The sequence below is a fragment of the Asterias amurensis genome, chromosome 5 (genome assembly GCF_032118995.1).
Source record: "Asterias amurensis chromosome 5, ASM3211899v1".
In the NCBI taxonomy this organism is placed as follows: domain Eukaryota; kingdom Metazoa; phylum Echinodermata; class Asteroidea; order Forcipulatida; family Asteriidae; genus Asterias; species Asterias amurensis.
This window is the reverse complement of record NC_092652.1, coordinates 3,690,624-3,710,487: the sequence shown is the minus strand read 5'-3', so window position 1 is coordinate 3,710,487 and position 19,864 is coordinate 3,690,624. Positions and strand designations below refer to the sequence as shown.

General features: G+C 37.3%; 1 protein-coding gene across 1 annotated transcript in view; it reads left to right on the top strand.

The window, feature by feature from the left end:
* The window catches only part of LOC139937427 (NADPH oxidase 5-like), a 53,724-nt gene that overhangs the window by 29,738 nt on the left and 4,122 nt on the right, over positions 1-19,864 (top strand). The window contains exons 7-11 of the mRNA XM_071932568.1: positions 7,533-7,723; positions 11,178-11,369; positions 17,029-17,161; positions 18,366-18,631; positions 19,641-19,757. Coding sequence (XP_071788669.1) covers positions 7,533-7,723; positions 11,178-11,369; positions 17,029-17,161; positions 18,366-18,631; positions 19,641-19,757 — 899 coding nt within the window. The remainder of the gene's footprint in view (positions 1-7,532; positions 7,724-11,177; positions 11,370-17,028; positions 17,162-18,365; positions 18,632-19,640; positions 19,758-19,864) is intronic.

Below are 19,864 nucleotides of genomic sequence, written 5' to 3'. Positions count from 1 at the left end.
CCACTGAGCCAACCTGAAGGCTCCGGTCTGAGGTAGGATTCGAACCGGGGTCCACAGAGGTGAAAGGCAGGGAAAGAAACCACTGAGCCAACCTAAAGGCTCCGGTCTGAGGTGGGATTCGAACCGGGGTCCACAGAGGTGAAAGGCAGGGAAAGAAAACACTGAGCCAACCTAAAGGCTCCGGTCTGAGGTAGGATTCGAACCGGGGTCCACAGAGGTGAAAGGCAGGGAAAGAAAACACTGAGCCAACGTGATCCTCTGATTTTTACTTAGCACAAAGAGTCAAAAACCTAAGATGTCCATGAAGACATTTAACATGTTTGGTGATTTTCAAAGACCAGTATTCTCAATAACAAAAAAAAAATACATAAAATTTCATACATAAAATAAAAAAATCTGTGAAAATTTGAGCTCAATTGGTCATCGAAGTTGCAAGAAAAAACACCTCTGTTGCACGAATTCGTGTGCTTTCTGCAGCCTGAAAAAAAGGCTCCAAGCCTGAAGTCTTTCTAAGGCTTTGGAAAGCACAGGCTTCGGGATTCCGGCCTGTAGTCTTTCTCAGTATATGATATTTTAGTGAGAATTTTTTTGTAGCTCCTTCTCAAACACCCCGTTACTTCTGATGTTTTTTTCCACTATCAAATAGCTCTCCGTTACTCAGTTTTTATGCTGATGTATTTTTTGAGTAATTACAAAACGTGTCCAATGCCTTTAAATAGACCGCTTCACAGTTAAAACAAGAAAAGAAACACTTTTTGATTTTCGAAAACGATTTACGAGAGCTGTCCAACGTATTCCCGACAGAAATAAGTACTCTTGATTTGTGTATGTTGCAAATTGTAATGGCGAGTAACCACACACCCGACAATTGCTGTCATTTCAAAGAATATCACACTAGCAATTTATATCCCCGTGATTATTTGGGACAATAAAACAAAATGCAAACAATCATTCTGTATTCATTTGGTTCGCGGTAACACCATGTGTATGGCCCTTTTCGTAACCACGGTTTCGGCTTTGGATTCGGCTTCAGGCTCCGTTCTCTTGTTTTAAGCCCTGAGCACTTACGCAAAGCACTGCGCAATTGTCAAACACAACCGCGGGGCCAGGCTAGCCTGAGCCGAATCCAAAGCCGAAGTTGTGGATTCGGAAAAAGGGCCATAATCTATTTGCCAGATAGAGTTTGTTCTATATAGACCTGTATTGCTATGGGTGCGTTCGTTTAGCTTCCCTGGGTCAACCCCGGTGTGTGGCGTTTTTTTTTCCCCAGGACGAACGTGGGTAATTATCTGCACACGTTTGTCCTAGAAAAAAACACACGCCACACACCGGGGTCGACCCAGGGGAGCTAAACGAACGCACCCTATATATTCTTCTACGATTTACTGGATAGTAGAATATATAATAGCAAGACAGCTCTCTAAAAGAACAAACTCTACCTGGCAAGTAGATACACACATGGTGTTACCGCACACCAATATTGATACCTCACCATGCAATGCCTCAAATCATATAACTCATTCTGTATAGACAAACCCTGCTGACATGATATCAACTTACTATTGTAGTAATTTGAACGTTGCGGTCACACGAGTCAGAAGAGAAATATTTAGTGGTTTCATTCCTGACTAATCAATAATATTAGCCAGGCTTTGTTGGATATTAATTGGCTCACCCGTTGACCATGAGTTGTTATGAGATTACTCCCATCACTACACACAACATTACACAACTCTGTTGAACCCTCTGGCAAACATCACGTTGGATATGATGTGTGGCGTGTCAAGGCCTAGCTAATGGTTGCACCGGACTCAAGCTCTGGTGTCTTCTGATCAGCAGTGTGTGGGTTCGAGTCCCAGTCGTTACACTTGTCACACCCTTGTCACACGAAGTTGTTTGCTTTTAGATGCTTGATTTCGAGACCTCAAATTCTAAATCTGAGGTCTCGAAATCAAATTCATGGAAGATTAATTCTTTCTTGAAAACTAACGTTACTATGAGCCGTTTCTGACAATGTTGTATGCTATCAACCTCTCCCCATTACGTGTTACCAAGTAAGGTTTTATGCTAAAAATTATTTTGAGTAATTACCAATAGTGTCCACTGACGCTGGCCATGAGTTACTATAATATTACTCCCATCACTACACACAGCATTGCATTTATGTTGAACCTTCTAGCTAACATTACATGGGATATGATGTGCTAACCTTCGTGTTAAAAATCTGTTCACAAATCGCTGCCAGCAGCAGAATTACATGAAACTCTGGAGTAAAACATTACAGTAATAATTAAAATAACAATAAATCTATTACACACAAAAACAGAGGATGTTTTTAAAACTGTTGAAGGCAAGGCATGAATGTATAAGACCCACTGATGGCTAAGAGCACACGACGCAATGGCTCTGGTGTTTCTAATCAGCAGAGTGTGGGTTCGAGTCCCAATCGTGACACATGTGTAATTAAGCAAGACACTTAAACATGATGCTTCGTCCTTCGGATTGGACGTAAAGCCGTTGGTCCCGTGTGTTGTGTAGTGCACGTAAAAGAACCCAGTGCACTTATCGGGAAAAATTTGTTTTGCCCCGGTGTTCATGGTTTGATTGGCAGCATATTAAGCCACAGTACCTTGTAAACCATTACATGGTGCTATGTAAAAGGTATCATTGTTCAAACGTAGTCCAAAAACATACCTTGCAGGAAAATACTTTATGTCAAAGCGCCAGGATTCGGGAACTTTTTCAAAATGTACATTGACTTACATTAAACTTAAAGGGTTTGAAAATAATGATAGTGAAAAGCTTCCCTTCAAATATTACTAACTGAGGTTCTGTAGTTTTTGAGAAATGAGTAAAACAATGTCACAAAATAATGTTCGTCTCAGGAAGATGAAAATTATTTCAGCATGTAAAATCCCATTAACCAGTTATGATATTATACCATAACCATAGCATAACTGGTTAATACGTTTTAACATGTTAAAACTGAGAAGAACATTCTTTGTTTTACTCATTTCTCAAAAACTACAGCACCACAGTAAGTAAAATTTCAAGGGAAGCTTTCTTCTATCATAATCTTCAAACTGTGTAAGTTTAATGTAAATCTGTGGACATTGTGTTTTGTGTTAGGAAAAAGTACATATAGACCCTTTAAGCATCACTGAGTGGCGGATATGCGCACTATATAAGAAGCCTATGTTTTTACGCACAAAGAAGTAACGGCAGTTACAAATCTGAAGAGAGCAAAGATTATCACAAAAAAATATCCACTTGAGTGGGTTGGGGGAGGTTGCGCGGAAGTAGTTTTTTTTTATCCCAACCTTCTGTTCTCTGGAAATATTTTTCACATGACATGTTATGTAATTTGCCTAAGTATGTCGAAATCACGAGTCAAACTGCTATTGTACTTTTGTCTAATCAAACTGATTTGTATAAAATTTATTATTTCGTCTATTTAAAGAAAAAATGTATATAAAAATACTTCCCTATTAAGACGATTGGATTTTAATTTACCGAAAATCAAGTGGCTGAGCTTGAAGGAAAGTTATATAAAATTTTACGGGACTGTCTTAATTAGTTTATTCGACATTGACGTGATCAGTGATAACTCAATAGAACTGGTGAACTTAGTGAGCGTTGTTCTGATGTTGAACTGAGTGTACGAAGCAGCATTTCGGTTCAATCTTATGTCATGAATTCCATCTTTTTTCACAGTTCTTGTGCCGCAGTTCCGGTTGATTTCACAGTTTTGCCTTATGTCACAGTTCTGTGTTAGAGTCAGTTATTTGTTCGCGCATGTGTGATTCTTTTAAAGGGAAGGTACACGTTTGGTAATTGGCAAAGACCAGTCTTCTCACTTGGTGTATCCCAACATAAGCATAAAATAACAAGCCTATGAAAATTTGAGCTAAATTGGTCATCGGAGTTGCGAGAAAATGATGAGAGAAAAAATCACCCATGTTGGAAGAATTTGTGTGCTTTCAGATAGGAATAAAAGACTTCTGGCTAGAAGTCTTTTATTATTTGAGTGAGAAATTACCTCTTTCTCAAAAACTACATTACTTCAGAAGGAGCCGTTTCTCACAATGTGTTTTACTTACAAACAGCTCTCCAATGCTCGTTACCAAGTCAGTTTTTAAGTTAATATTTGTTTTGAGTAACTACCAAATGTGTACATTCCCTTTAAGATGACAATAAAACCCAAAATGTAGCATTTTATTACAGACCACCACCGATAGGATATCAACATTGTCTCAGTTCTGTCGTATGCCTCAGTTCCATCTGTATGTCATGATGAGTTCTATCTTTTGTCACAATTTCTGTGCCTCAGTTCCGGTTGATGTCATGCACAGTTTGGTCTTATGTCACAGTTCTGTCTTCGAGTCAGTTATTTGTTCACGCAAGTGTGTGATTCTTGTGAGAGGACAATAATATCCCAAATAAAGCAATTGGTTACAGACCACCACCCATAGGATAACAACATTGGCGATGAGAATACTTGCATAGGTACTTTAAAGCATTCATCTAGAAATGATTTGCTCTTTCATGTCACAACTCATAACCACTGTTTTGTGCAATGGACAGTACATGATATTATCTTAATATAATTCTAGGCAAATCATTGTGGAAATGTGTTTGTGGAAATAATTGTGAATTGAACTGAACAAAAAATACTTGTTTCAATAAAAATAAATTTGGTGACTACATGTTATGCTTTTCCCCACGACTTTTTACACACTGTATACAAACTATCTGTCTAATCAATTTTTTGTATCCATGTGGATACATCTTTTGTTCTTTCCTTTGTCCGTGTAGTTATGACTCTCCCATAGGCTTTGTACACACAATTCCTTGTGGAACACCCCATAGTCTTTATATATGCAGGCCTGTTTCCCTCTCTGTTCTCGGTCTGCATAGATCCTTGATATGAAACCATTGTGAAACCATAAGTGACTGTATACACAAACTCGACCAAATATCACTTATGGTTCAATATACCATTTATGTTGAATTATTCAGATTAAACTATAAACCTTATACTTGCAAATGACAAGTTAAAGAGTAAACAAGACTTGATGACGCCAATGACGTCACTGATTACACATGTATATGAGTATGGTATGTCAATTTTGCTTAAACTTGACTTGTTAAAAAAAAGTGGGTTATTTATTTAAAAATTGTTGATTAAAATCACACTTTTCTGATTATTTTAGAGAGTAGAGGAGAAAAATAGTGCGGTTCATAAAATGTAAACTAGGCTTGAAACTTAATAACTGCATTCAGTAACCTCTTTAAAGGGTCTATGTACTTTTTGTATGACAAAAACACAATGTCCACATATTTACATTCAAACTTACACAGTTTGAAGATAATGATAGTAGAAAGCTTCCCTGAAAATATTACTAGCTGAGGTGCTGTAGTTTTTGAGAAATGAGTAAAACAATGTCATGAAAATAACTTTCGTCTCAATGATCATGATATGAAAATTATTTTAGCATGTAAAAACGTTTTTTTTTTCATGAAATTGCTTTGGTCATTTCTCAAAAACTGCAGTGCCTCTTAATATTTTCGCTTTTTACTATCATTATCTTCAAACGGTGTAAGTTTAATGAAAATCTGTGAACATTGTGTTTTGTGTAACAAAAAGTACCAAGATCCTTTAAAAAGCGGTGTTGTAAGAGCTTGCGAGGTAGGAATACCCTTAGGTTTAGAAATAGAAAAATGCATGTTCCAGATTAAATGCACTTTCTTTGTAGCCTATAAACCGGTTACGGTCAGTGGTTTGGTTCCTGTATTAGAGAAGGATATCTCAGGACATAAACAGCAGAGATTTATGCAGACAGAATTAGTGAGCGGGGATGGGGAATGCCAAGTAGGTTAACATCGTCTTCCAAAGACAAGATTTTAGGGTTGTCGACGTGTTTGATACTATAAAGGTTGACTTGGCCCATGATTCACATCCTTCTGTTTTGGTGTCTTAATTATTCATCAGATGATAATAAAATATATACAGAGAAGACTTTAAGTTCGTCAACCCTGACACGATGACGTCGTCATTCGAGGTGTGATCGTTTACAACCTATCAATCACAGAATTGTAACAAAATATCTTGAATCGTTTTTGTCATTCAAATGACCTTATTTGTTTACTTGTTTACCTGTTTATTTTAGTGATCAGTTTTTTTCTTGATTCTGCTGATCAATAAAAAATAATTTTTCCCCTTTTTGTGTACAACTATAACATTGTTATAAGAGATGTTAAATTTGCATCGGGGATCAAGAATATAAACTTTGTTTGTTTTACCCGTACACCGATGTGTGTTAGCACTGTATACTCAGTACTTACCCCGAGTCCTGTGAAAAAAATATATCACAGGCATGTTAATCGAGTGGGATTCGAACCCACGACCCTTGTAATTCTCGAGCAGTGTCTTACCAACTAGACTACCGAGGTTGCCCGGCAGTTGTTTTAACATTGTGAAAAGAAAAAAAAACCACTCCTCCTTTTCAAAATGTGGTTATAGGCAACCTTGTTCCCACGGTTTACTTTATTTTCAACCATGTTTACAATAGTAAACCCTGGGATGGAAACTCCTTACTTGGACCCTGATTGGACAACGACTTTACAATATTAGAATATGTTCAATATTCATAGGTACAGCCAGCTGCCGGCAACCAACAATGTACAAACAAGCTATTAAATCTGGTACCGTACTACTAGATTATGACGAAGATGTGAATTTTCGAAAAGTAGCCAGACTATTTGAATTTGCATACGTATCCACAAATTTTGGATATACAAATGATCCAATACCAGGGTGAGAGAGAGGTCAACCTTGTAACCGCTCGACACACCCTGGGGACGAGGTTGGGTTATATGCGTTTAAGATCCGGGTATAGCACCCACCCCATCACCATTATTTTGCACCAAAGCTGATTTGGTTGCCATGATCCAATACACTAGAAAAACCCATTAACTCTGTTGAACGCTCGGTCGTTGACCTGTCTATTGTTATTGGAGCATTTAAGTTGTTTTAAGGACAGATGGTTAATTGAAACCAATTAAATCTGTGTCTATTGTGGGAGTTGCAATGTGTACACTTCAAACAGTTGTGAAATTATCTATAGAAATTAGCTACAATTTTATAATAATATAAGAAAACTGTAGTACTGTACACTATATACAAACATTGCACCAACGTTTGTTTGTTACAAGCTTATTTCAATGAGTTTGCCGTTGAAGGAGTGCAGACCGTCCATTTTTTGATACATAGCTGTAGCACGAGGAATATTTTGAATTATAAATCTGAGGTCTCTCACAATGTTTTATACTATCAACCTTTCCCCATTACTCGTTACCAAGTGAGGTTTCATGCTAATGATTATTTTTAGCAATTACCACTGCCGTTAATAAAACCATCTCTTCTGTTAACTTATATCTATGTATTGTGGAAAATATTATGGAAAATAAAGTAAACTAAACTGAAACTGAAAACTGAACTGATTGTCAATCTTGTTTTATCTTATTCCTAGTAATCATAACGGAACCTACAGGAGTCTTCAATAACAACACTGCATGGGAGGTTCTATTCACACAGCCCCGTCTGACCGAACTAGGCACGGTCAAACACAGTGCATTCCTAACAGGCTGGCTCCTAGACGTCATTCTAGTCGTCATGGTCATTTGTTCATTGCCCTTTGTCCGGAGATCTGGTAACTTCCAGGTGAGAAAGGACAGACAGACAGACAGACAGACAAATTAGGACAGACAGTGATTAGATGAAGCGGCTTCACAATCTGATAATCGTTTTGTTGCCCCCTCTCAATGATTGCTCAATGTACTCTTTGCGGAAAGGCAATCTAAAAATGTTCTTCGAAAGAAAAGCACCAATAGAATAAAAAGAATACACATATAATTCAGTTAGATATACAAGATATAAACCACACCCGCAAAAAGAAGAAGAAAAGAAACCAAAACAACCCCCTCCTCCGCCCACAAAACATACTATCAAGCAACAGCAGATCAACACAGTCAAAGAACATCAAACAAAAAACAAACAATCAAACAACAGCGACAGCAGACAAGAAACAATCAAACAACAACAGACAAACAAACAAACAAACACCCAAACAAAACAAACAAACAAACCGTTCATAAATGGTTACACCTGCAGTCCCCACTTACTGCATATGTCAAGTTCTTATGGGATTCGATTGAAACACAAGTGGCTCAACCTCAGTTGACCCCTCATTCTCGTTTCTTCAACTGTCTTGAACTGTGTAACATTCAGAGCTTATTGGTTATGAGTTGTTTATGCTTACTCTTCAATGTATCTGGGGAAAAAAGATCATTCATAAATACCTCATACAGTTTCGCTATTCCTATTGGTGGAGAGCGCGTCACGTGGGTGTGTATAAACCTTTGTTTATGACCAGTAAAAAGTGTTGAAACATGGGCGTGACACGCGAGCTTGCACCTGTTCTTATCAGACAGTTTCTTCATTCCTATTGGTCAAGAGCAACGGCCGAGACAGTTGTGCCACATCACGCGATACGCGCGACGCGCACAGCATTCCCTTATAAGGAGTTTACCCGAGGGCCTTGACTGGGCCTTACCATTTCATAGCTGGAGGGGTGTTGTGTTGAAAGAAATCATTGAAAATTACAATTTTTGCATTAATTTTACTTTTTGACCATAAGTCTTGATGTTTTTTTGACCGAAAAAGTATTTATGAATGGGAATCAAAGTGTGTTGAATCGGTTTTCAACTAGTGGTTTAAACCCGTCGAAGCTTGGTTCTTGATAATTTACCTCGACTTCGTCTCGGTAAATTTATCTAGAAACAGGCCACGGCGGGTTTAAACCACTAGTTGAAAACCTCTTCACCACACATTGATTCCCTTATTTCCTTCACTGATTACACCAGAGAAACACGTAACAGTTACATCTCTGTAAAACCAGCAATCCCATTTCATCTTGCAGTACATTGATTGATATTATCCTTTAATATGAACTAAACGGATTTGTTTTAAAGCTGAGATCCAGACTAATTTCCAGTCCTTTATTTGGAAGGAATTAAACCTCAACGATCTAATTATCAAAATAAAAAATGTCCATTCGATTTGGCAGGTTTAATTTCCCTACACAGTGAAACATTTATTATTCATCATGGCTGACAATGCAATTGACAGTTGATGTATTAATGCATTCAAGTTACTGCAAACACATGAATAGCATGTAATGAACAAGCACAGCCTAAAATGCCATAAACATATACTAATCATGATTGTTTGTATCCAAACATTGTTAGATTACACATTGTATTTTGTTGTTATTGTGTTGTTTGTTAGAGGCAGTGGACCCTATTGTTAATTATTCAAAATAATTATCAGCTTAAAACCTCACTAATTGGTAACGAGTAATGGGGAGAGGTTGATAGTATAAAACATTGTGAGAAACGGCTCCCTCTGAAGTGACGTAGTTTTCGAGAAAGAAGTAATTTTCCAAGAACTTGATTTCGAGACCTCAAGTTTAGAACTTGAGGTTTCGAAATCAACCATCTAAACGCACACAAGTTCGTGTGACTAGGGTGTTTTTTCTTTCATTATTATCTCGCAACTACGACAACCAATTGAGCTCAAATTTTCAAAGGTTTGTTATTTTGTGCATATGTTGAGATGCACCAAGTGAGAGACTGGTCTTTGACAATTACCAACAGTGTCCACTGTCTTTAAGCGCATTAAGAGTTCACCCTAATCTGAAATGCGCTGCATAAGAACATCGTTATTATTATAATTGTAAAACAGAGTATACACACTTTAAGATCTTTGCACTGTACATTTTTGTGCATGAAATATTTTTGTTCATAGTGATGAAATCGTCTAAAAAAACAATATCGCCCATTTTTGTTATTGGACTACCACAAATCGTCGTCTATTTGAACTCGCTTAAGGCACTGGACATCTTTGTAATTTCCAAAGACCAGTATTCTAATTTGGTGTATCCCAACATATCCATAAAAACAAATCTGTAAAAATTTGGACTCAATCGGTCATCGAAGTTGCAAGAGAATAGTGAAATAATAAACACCATTGTTGTACAAATTTGTCTGCTTTCAGATGCATAACAGAGTAAAAAATTGCCCCTTTCTCAAAAAATATGTTACTTTAGAGGGAGCCGTTTCTCTCATTGTTTTGTACTACCACCAGTTCTCCATTGCTTGTTGCCAAGTAATGTTTTTTATGCTAATCAATATTTTGAGTAATTACCAAACGTGACCAGTGCCTTTATATTCGTGGGCGGTTTGAATAGAACAGAAAGCATTACATTAAATCAAATTGTTGTATATAAGTCCTCTTCATGGGTAGAAGACTTATTCAGTTGTCTATTAAGGAAATGAAGCTGATTTACATCAATTCAGGCAGTAATTACTGTACGAGCTAAGAACTGCACTGAGTAGAATCTAGTGACTTCCGCTCTTGGGAGCTGTTTAACAGGTGGACTTACAAGCAAACAAAAGGAACACCTCTAAACATTTCCACTCAGTCAATCAATTGAGGTAGAAATAGATTCTTTCTCCAAGGTCAAACATCAATTCAAAACAATTGCTTGTTGGTTTACATGGACATCAAACCCACTCAATCTAGTCAATATGGACAAAATGAATACAACAAAAAATTACTAATTGAACGCCAAGTTCTATTTTAACACGAAGTATCTCGCTGTGTCTTTCAAATTGTGTTACATTTTGAAATTTTAGATTACATTAATCTTGTTTAATGTTCAACATGCAGCGAGCTTTTATCTAAAAAGAGCCTCGAATTCAAGTCTTCCTTTTAACGAGTAAAACCAAGTACAATTTATAGCAGATTAAATTTAGAGCTGAAATTGTGAGAAATTATACGAAATGATTTTTAATTTGAGTTTTTATTTACTAATTTATTCATTCTTTATTGATTCATCATTCGAACGAATGATTGATCGATTGATTTAATTCATTTCATGTTGATTTTTACTTTCTATTTTTTCTTTAAGTTCTTTATTTGTTCGTTTTTATTATTGTTGTTTTCCCTTTCTGTGCAGGTTTTTATTTAAGAGAAAACATTATTATCTTAACTATTTCAAGTCTTTAATTCCTTTGAAATATTATTCCTCTTTCCATCCCTCTGTCTTTATAAGGTATTTTACTGGACCCATCTGATGTACATATTCTTCTGGGGTTTAATGTTGATCCATGGTCCGAGGTTCTGGTATTGGTTCGTCGTCCCTGGCATTATCTTCATCCTGGAGAGAATAAGCCAACTAAGGCTGGTGAGGCAGGCACAGTTTGGCAAGATGTACGTGGAAAAGGCAGATCTTATGCCATCAGGGGTAAGAGTTTGCTCATGTATTATCAATTTTTAAGGCACTGGGGTCGATTTCACTAAGAGTTAGGACTAGTCTAACTTAGGATTAGTCCTAGGAGAAGGCTAGTCCTAAGTTAGGACGAATAACTCGTCCTAAATCGAGATAAGACTAGTCTTAACTCCACCCTTGGACACCTTTGGTAATTGTCAAAAACAAGTCTTCTCACTTGGTGTATCCCAACATATGCACCCCTGTTGCACAATAATTTGTGTTCTTCCATACGCCTACAAGAGGCTTCAGGCCTGAAGTCTTTTAATATTTGAGTGAGAATTTACCTCTCTCTCAAAAACTACGTTACTTCAGAGGAAGTCATTTCTCACATTGTTGTATATTATCAATAGCTCCCGATTCCTCGTAACCAAGCAAGTTTGTAGTTCCCCCTTTGTTCAACGGAGGAAATTATTTATTCAAACTTAAAACAACTCCTCACTTTACAAACATGCTGAAACAAAATAATCAGGTTGACCGATATAACACTTTATAAAATTAATACAGAGTTAACCTCGACACCGTAATTTGAAGGAGTCTCAAGCAAGTTTTTATGCTATTAACAAACAATTATTTTTTAGCAATTACCAATAGTGTCCAGTGCCTTACAAAATGTGTTTTTCTTGTAATTTGTGTTTGGCAGTAATCATACTCTGTATGTGACGCACTTCTATAGCAAGGCTGTACTTATATTAAGCTCGTGTGAACGCAAGGCGGCTATTGGTGTCGGGTCAATTCGAAGTCGTGCCGATCTGGTCCAGTTAAAAAGCAATACAAACAGCCCTGTCATTTATTGTTTCTTTAGAGTTCATTGATTTTGATTAATTTATTGTTGACTGCAATGATTGTATGACGTCATCATCGGAGTGATAATCTCTTGTAATAAATCACAAACTTGACCTTTCCGCGCTACGGATTTCGTAATGAGTTCTCAGTCGCCATCAAATGACGTCATAACGAGATTCAATGACGTCATGGGGTGCCCTGATGATCACTCTTATGACAGATACAGATTTTGAGTTGAAGGTCGTAGCGTAGGGTTTGGATAGAGCGGTGTAATTAAGAACTATTCAAATAGTAAACATTGCAATCAGTCAATATATATAAAACTACATGTATGTTATTGAGGTGTTATTGTGACTGTTGCTGTTCAATACATTGCAATCAGTGTAGAACCTACATTTACAATCCCAGCCGTATCTCGTTGCCCCTTTCAATGTTAGTTCTGATTGCCAGTCTCCTGCGTTACAGTCAACATTAAAGGCAGTGGACACTATTGGTAATTACTCAAAATAGTTTTCAGCATAAAACCTTACTTGGAAATAAGTATTGAGGAGAGGTTGGCAGTATAAAACATTGTGAGAAACGGCTCCCTCTGAAGTGGAGTAGTTTTCGAGAAAGAAGTAATTTTCCAAAAATTTGATTTCGAGACCTCAAGTTTAGAACTTGAGGTCTCGAAATCAACCATCTAAACGCACACAACCTCGTGTGACTAGGGTGTTTTCTTCTTTCATTATTATCTCGCAACTTTGATGACCGATTGAGCTCAAATTTTCACAGGTTAGTTACTTTATGCATATGTTGAGATACACCAACTGTGAAGACTAGTCTTTGACAATTACCAATAGTGTCCACTGCCTTTAAGAACTATTCAAATAGTAAACACTGCAATCAGTCAATATATATAAAACTAGATGTTTGTTATTGAGGTGTTATTGTGATTGTTACTGTTCAACACATTGCAATCAGTGTAGAACCTACATTTACAATCCCGGCCATATCTCGTTGCCCCTTTCAATGTTAGTTCTGATTGCCAGTCTCCTGCGTTACAGTCAACATTAAAGGCACTATTGGTTAGAGGCATTATTAAGGGCACTATTACACTATTGGTAATTACTCAAAATAATTTTCAGCATAAAATCTTACTAGGAAATGAGTAATGAGGAGCTGTTGATAGTATAACACATTGTGAGAAACGGCTCCCTCTGAAGTAGCATAGTTTTCGAGAAAGAAGTAATTTTCCACGAATTTGATTTCGAGACCTCAGATTTAGAATTTGAGGTCTCGAAATCAAGCATCTGAAAGCACACAACTTCGTGTAACAAGGGTGTTTTTTTCTTTCATAGTTATCTCGCAACTCCGACGACCAATCGAGCTCAAATTTTCACAGGTTTGTTATTTTATGCATATGTTGAGATACACTAAGTGGGATGACTGGTCTTTGACAATTACCAATAGTGTCCAGTGTCTTTAAGCGGGGAGAGAATCATTATTGTCAGTGGGAAGTGTACAGTGATTGGTTTTATTTTGGCCGGGATTGTAGTTTCTACTGATATGTTGCTGTCAATATTGTTTCTATTTGTTATAATCATTTGAATGCTCCTCGAAAAAAAATTTGGGCGGGGGAGCGCAGGGGTGGGGGAGTGGGTTGGGTTGTGGTGGAAAATTAGAGTGCACATCACCAAGAAATTAGCATCATTGTTAAGTTCAACGATCTTTGTTTCTCACCGCAATTAAGGCAACATCACGTACATTAAACGAGCTTCATTATGAGTTTCTAAATAGCTGCTATTTTATTTGCAGTTCTAAAGATAATTTCTATATCAGTAATGAAAGTTAAAAAAAAGTATATTAACCGTTGCTCTCGGAACTGTAGTAATGTAATAATGTTTCACTCACTTTACTTTCTTTCCCTGCGAACTGGTCCTGATCTTGTATTAATGTTCACCCAGCAAACATACCAAATGCTTGGTAAAAAAGTTGATATTGATAACAGTAAAACAAAACAAACAACATTCCAAAACATAAGTAGGATTTGAGGCATTGGTGAGGTATCAATGTATATTTGGTTTGCGGTAACACCATGTGTGTATCTACTTGCCAGGTAGAATTGTTCTTAGGGAACTGTATTGCTTTATTCTACTGCCGCGGAGTAGATAATCTACCCAAAATAAACATACAAACAAACAACCTCATTCAAAAACCTTTCACAACGGAGACTGCTCGAGTAAAACTTAAAAAAAAAAAAAATATATATATATATATCAAATAATAAACCACAATATATATATATTACAAACAAAAAAGCCTGACTACCTAGTTCAAAATAATTTTAAAACGGGTAAGTCTGAGAGCCTCTCAGATAAGGGCGAGTTTTAGAATGCCAAACTTTGTTTGTTTACACAGTGACCTAATACTACGGTAATAGGTCTCTTGGTCTTTTGAGCTGAGGTTTCTACCCCGTCTTCTGTTCGCCAATCACGGCGTTGGCACTCCTCGGTGAGACTGGTAGTTATAGCCGTGCTATAAGGTCATTGCTTACGGGGTCTGTATTCTCTAATATTAAGACTCCATCTTAATGTCCACCCAGTAGGGGCATGATTTGATTTACCTCCTATGACTCCGGCACTTACGTTCTCCGTAAGGAGCCTATTCAAATGGATTAAGAAAATAGATTCTTGAAATTGTTGGAAAAGGGGTCTTGATTGTCTACGATTTGCAGCTCTGGGATGTTTGATCAAAGGTTAAATATTCCATGGGAAATTCACACTAACGCATCATTTGGATTCTTTTTAGATCCATTGAAAGTTACGAGTCATCACTGAACAACCCCCCCCCCCCAAAAAAAAAAAAAAAGAGAAAAAAAAAAGGTAAAACCTGCATCTTTAGATGATTTTAGATGATTCAATTAAAGATGACTTCAATTGCAAAGAAATATATTTTAAAAGGAGCCGGTTATGAGGTACTGCCTTATATTAAACTATTTCATAGATAACGTTACAAGTAAATTAGAAACAAACTAATCCTCAAACTACTATCTTCAGATTGTTACTAAAACAACACCATTGCTGCAATGGCTAAGCGTGTTCAGCGTCTACCTTAGATTTATGAACCTGCTCAGATTCTTAATGCTCTAATACAGGGCAAGCTAAAACTAACATCTGTATTCAAAATTAGCAACTACGTAGAACATTTACGAAACACAGTTTAAAATGTCTTAAATGGTCTTACTAGTTCATCAAATGATTCAATAAATATTGTTGCACATCTTCAGCTCCGGAAAACGAAGCGGGAAATGGTTTACTTTGATTAACTGACTTAATCGATGTAATTTCTTCCTCTAAAAGATAACCGGCCCTCGTCACCAGCTCCACGCGTAACCTTGTGACTCTGTGAGATAAATAGGTCATTTTTTACGGCAGCTATTACTCACTAACTCAATCCAAAACTCTCGCTGGTATGAAATTATACGCTCAATGGCGACGACAGGGCAACCCGAGATCTCATTTTCTAAAATTGGTTAAATCGGCCCGTCAAGGGCAATTAGGTAGCAGGTTGATTTATAACTCAATTTCCACCAGAGAGTCTTTGTGGATGATAATACCATATTTATGTCATGTTGGTGGTTAGAGGGGGTATGAAACCTTCAGTAGTGGGTCTCTCTTTAGAATTGGATTACAAAACTTCATACGTCAATGATCACTGAAATCAATTTGTTGTAACAAACGAAATTACATCTGCAAAGTAGAGTTCTGCTCGAGTGCGCATTGTAGTAAGGGATGAGTGCAGTCGACTTGAAATGAATGCGTTTCGTAATGCAGAATTATTGTATAACAGGAAATAATGTATTCGTTTCAATAGAGGTTCATAATACCGCATACCTTTCGATATGTATAAATAAAATAAAAAACATGAGCAATTACGAAATGTCTTATGTATGAAAGGTGGGGCTAGACTCAAAACTCAATTTTGAACTTTACTTTGCAATGTTACAAAGAAAAACCCTCCATGTTTGTTGGTCTATTGTTTAGTTGTTGATATCATACGGGTATGGTTGTAAATAGGTCTTCGCTATGTTATATTACACCCACTACACTTGTATATGTTTCTTATGATCTATTAATTTAATTTTGGTTTTTACCCATACACCTATGTGTGTTAGCACTGTATACTCAGTACTTTCCCGAGTCCTGTGAAAAAAAAAAATCGCACTGCTCTAGAATTACAATGGTCGTAGTTTCAAATCCCAATCGAGTAATAGGCCTGTGATATTTTTTTCACAGGACTCGGGGAAGTACTGAGTATACAGTGCTAACACACATCGGTGTATGGGTTAAAAACAAAATTTTAATTATTATTCTTTATCCCCGATGCAAATTTAACATCTCTTATTTCTTATGATCGTTAGAAAGACTATGAACTGTTGTATTGCTTCTGATAATAGTTAGGGAGACCGCCAACATTATGGACTAGATAGCTCAGCCTGGTATAGAGCGTCGGCTTGTTAATCCAGAGATCGTTGGTTCGAGTCCCACTCTAGTCAATTTCCTTCGTTAAACCCCCAAACAACAAAACATATGGTGCGTTCGTTTAGCTTCCCTGGGTCAACCCCGGTGTGTGGCGGTTTTTTTCAGGACGAACGTGGGTAATTATCTGCACACTTCTGTCCTGGAAAAAAAACACGCCACACACCGGGGTCGATCCAGGAGAGCTAAACGAACGCACCCACTGTACGCATCTCCAAACCAGTTTAACCAATTTCATTTTTAAGGCAGTTCACAAAGCCCCAAAACATCTAAATAGTCAATAAAAATGATCTCTTATTGCAATTTATGTATTCCATTAATCCTTATAGGTGACCCATCTTCAGATAACGAGGCCGCCTCATTTTGATTATGAGCCGGGCGATTATCTTTTCATTAACATTCCTGAGGTTGCTAAGCATGAATGGCATCCGTTTACTATCAGCAGTGCACCAGAACAACCAGGTTAGTACAGAAACTCTTGCTTAAAGCCATTGGACACTTTCGGTAAACAGTATTGTCCAAAGGCCCACACTTCGTGTATCACAACTTATATATAAAAAGCAAACCTGTGCAAATTTAGGCTCAATCGGTCATCGGAGTCGGGAGAAAATAACGGGAAAACCTACCCTTGTTTCCGCACGTTTCGCCGTGTCATGACATGTGTTTAAAATAAATCCGTAATTCTCGATATCGAGAATTGATAATTGTTTCAATGTTTTCTCAAAAAGTAAAGCATTTCATGGAATAATATTTCAAGAGAAGTCTTTTACCATTACCTTCTGTAAACCCTGTAAGTTATTTGTAAATCTGTGAACTTATTTTTTTTTCTGTTCCGAAAGTGTATAATGGCTTTAAAATTGAGCAGATTCAAAAGATGAACTCGGTTAAACTGCATACCCATCGCTTTTCTTCCCTTTAAAGAAATATGGCTCTGTCATTAGTTACCGATTGAAATATTATCACAGCAGGCTTTGGACAACAGATTACAACTAATTGATTAATTAAATAATACAAAATAATAAGGATTTGCATCTTGGCATGGTGTGAGCTTTGCTAGTCCCATGTGTAAATCTCTCATTGAGTTGTGTTGGTTGTGAAAAGAACCGGTGGTTGACGACTCAACGTTTCGATCAGTATGCTCTGGGTGTCTTCAGGAGAATGCTGCTTCAGAGCATGTTATACTGATCGAAAAGTTGACTTGTCAAACACTGGTTCTTTTCAGAATCAACACTACTCATTGAGAGGTTACCATACGGTGCTGCCGCAAGCCTCGCCTAAAATATTTAAAACCAAGTTTAGTTTTATTTAATTTATGTATTGCTCATCGAGCGCAAATGCAGTTAAGAGTTCATATAGATAAATCAAGGTCCATAAGTTTATGTTTTTTCAATTCGTGTTAAAATTCTAGCCACCAAGCAATATAGATAAACTAAACGCATAGCATCTGAATATGTTTCATCACGCGTCTGTGCGGCACCTAAATGTAGCCTGACCTAAATGTAGCCCCAAACCTATACCTAAATGTAGCCCTGAACTGAATGGGCTACACTTAGGGCTCGGGCTACATGTAGGTGCCGCACACGCGTCTAGTAATTGATAAATGTTATTGCTTTCTATTACACAGAGCTTACAAATTATTCATTCTGTTCATTCTTTTTTTTTCTAGACACGATTTCAATGCACATAAGGTCAGCAGGCAACTGGACAAACAAACTTTACAGTTTTTACGACGAGCGTCATCGCCGTAACCGCCAGCTTTCTGTCCGCAGTAAATCGAAGCGATCTAACGGCAGTACATCGACAGAGAAGACCGGTGATATCGAGGCCATGGGTGTGGTGGAATTACCGCCAAGCCCAACCACGGATTCCTTTCGGTATCGAATGGCGGGGGATAAGATGGACCGGCACCCGGTGACAAAGAGTATGAGTTGGGTAAGTGTTTTGTCTTCGTATTCTTCTAATTTATGCGCCGTCAGAAGTTTTTCTTTAATTAAGAGGTGATAGGTTGAATATTCGAATTGAAAACTACATATTCTTGATAATGTATTTCCATTGTACTGCTTACGTTATACCTAGTTACCTTTGGTCGAGCTCACAAAAGATAGTCCTAACTTAGGACTAGTCCTATAAGCTAGGGGTGGATTTCACAAAGTTAGTCCTAACTTAGGACTAGTCCTAGGCAATGCTAAGAGATAGGACTGGTCCTAAGTTAGGACCAGTAGCTCATTCTAACTTAGGACTGGTCCTATCTCTTAGCATTGCCTGGGACTAGTCCTAAGTTAGGACTACCTTTGTGAAATCCACCCCTGTGGGAGTAATTAAAAAATTAAGTCTAGTCCTAAGTTAGGACCAGTAAACTCGGCTTAACGTGATATAAGACTAGTCTTAACTCTTGTTGTGTTGTCAATTAGCCTTCGAGAAAGACTCTGTGAGGGTCGAAACGTCAGGTCATTAACTATTTTTTACATTTAAACCACAGGCTCATTTTGGTTGGTTAGCAGCTGTATTTTGTCCAGTTTGTTACTTTAGCAACCATGTAACCATTATACAAAGAGAAAGCATGTTCGTGTTTAACTCCCGTATCTTTTAATAAAACAACCCAGTAAATTTACATCATCAGATCATATTTACTGATAACTCAAAAAACAACACATTGTAGCTGCAGTATTGAAGTATAGAAGAAAGATTATTCTCTTACTTCTTACCTAAGATTGTATCCCTGGATGTGATGACCCGTCTAGAGTGATGACCTTACTGCTTCTCGAAGGTCTTTTAAAATGCGTGATTTGTTTCATCAAAAGCTTCCTTTACAAGTGCTCTCACAAGACTTCCCTTCACCACCAAATATAACATCGAAGGATCCTTAATTACCATTCCCTTGTATAGTTTGTGATTAAGACATGAAATCTTACGATTGTGTCATATTCTCATTGTGATACAGAGCGATAAGAATGGCAAAGTGGCTACTTATGTGGAGGTTTTTGATACTGGTAAGAATCATTCCAGTGTCAAGCACAAGAAACTAAAGAAGAAAAAACCACAGGACGACAGAGTTGAGGTTAGTCACGTTTCTGTGTCTTAAAGGAGATGTCTCATCTCCAGTCAATCAAAGAATCAAAATAAGGACCGCAAAAATTTAACCTCTAGTTTGTTTTCCTGTGAGCT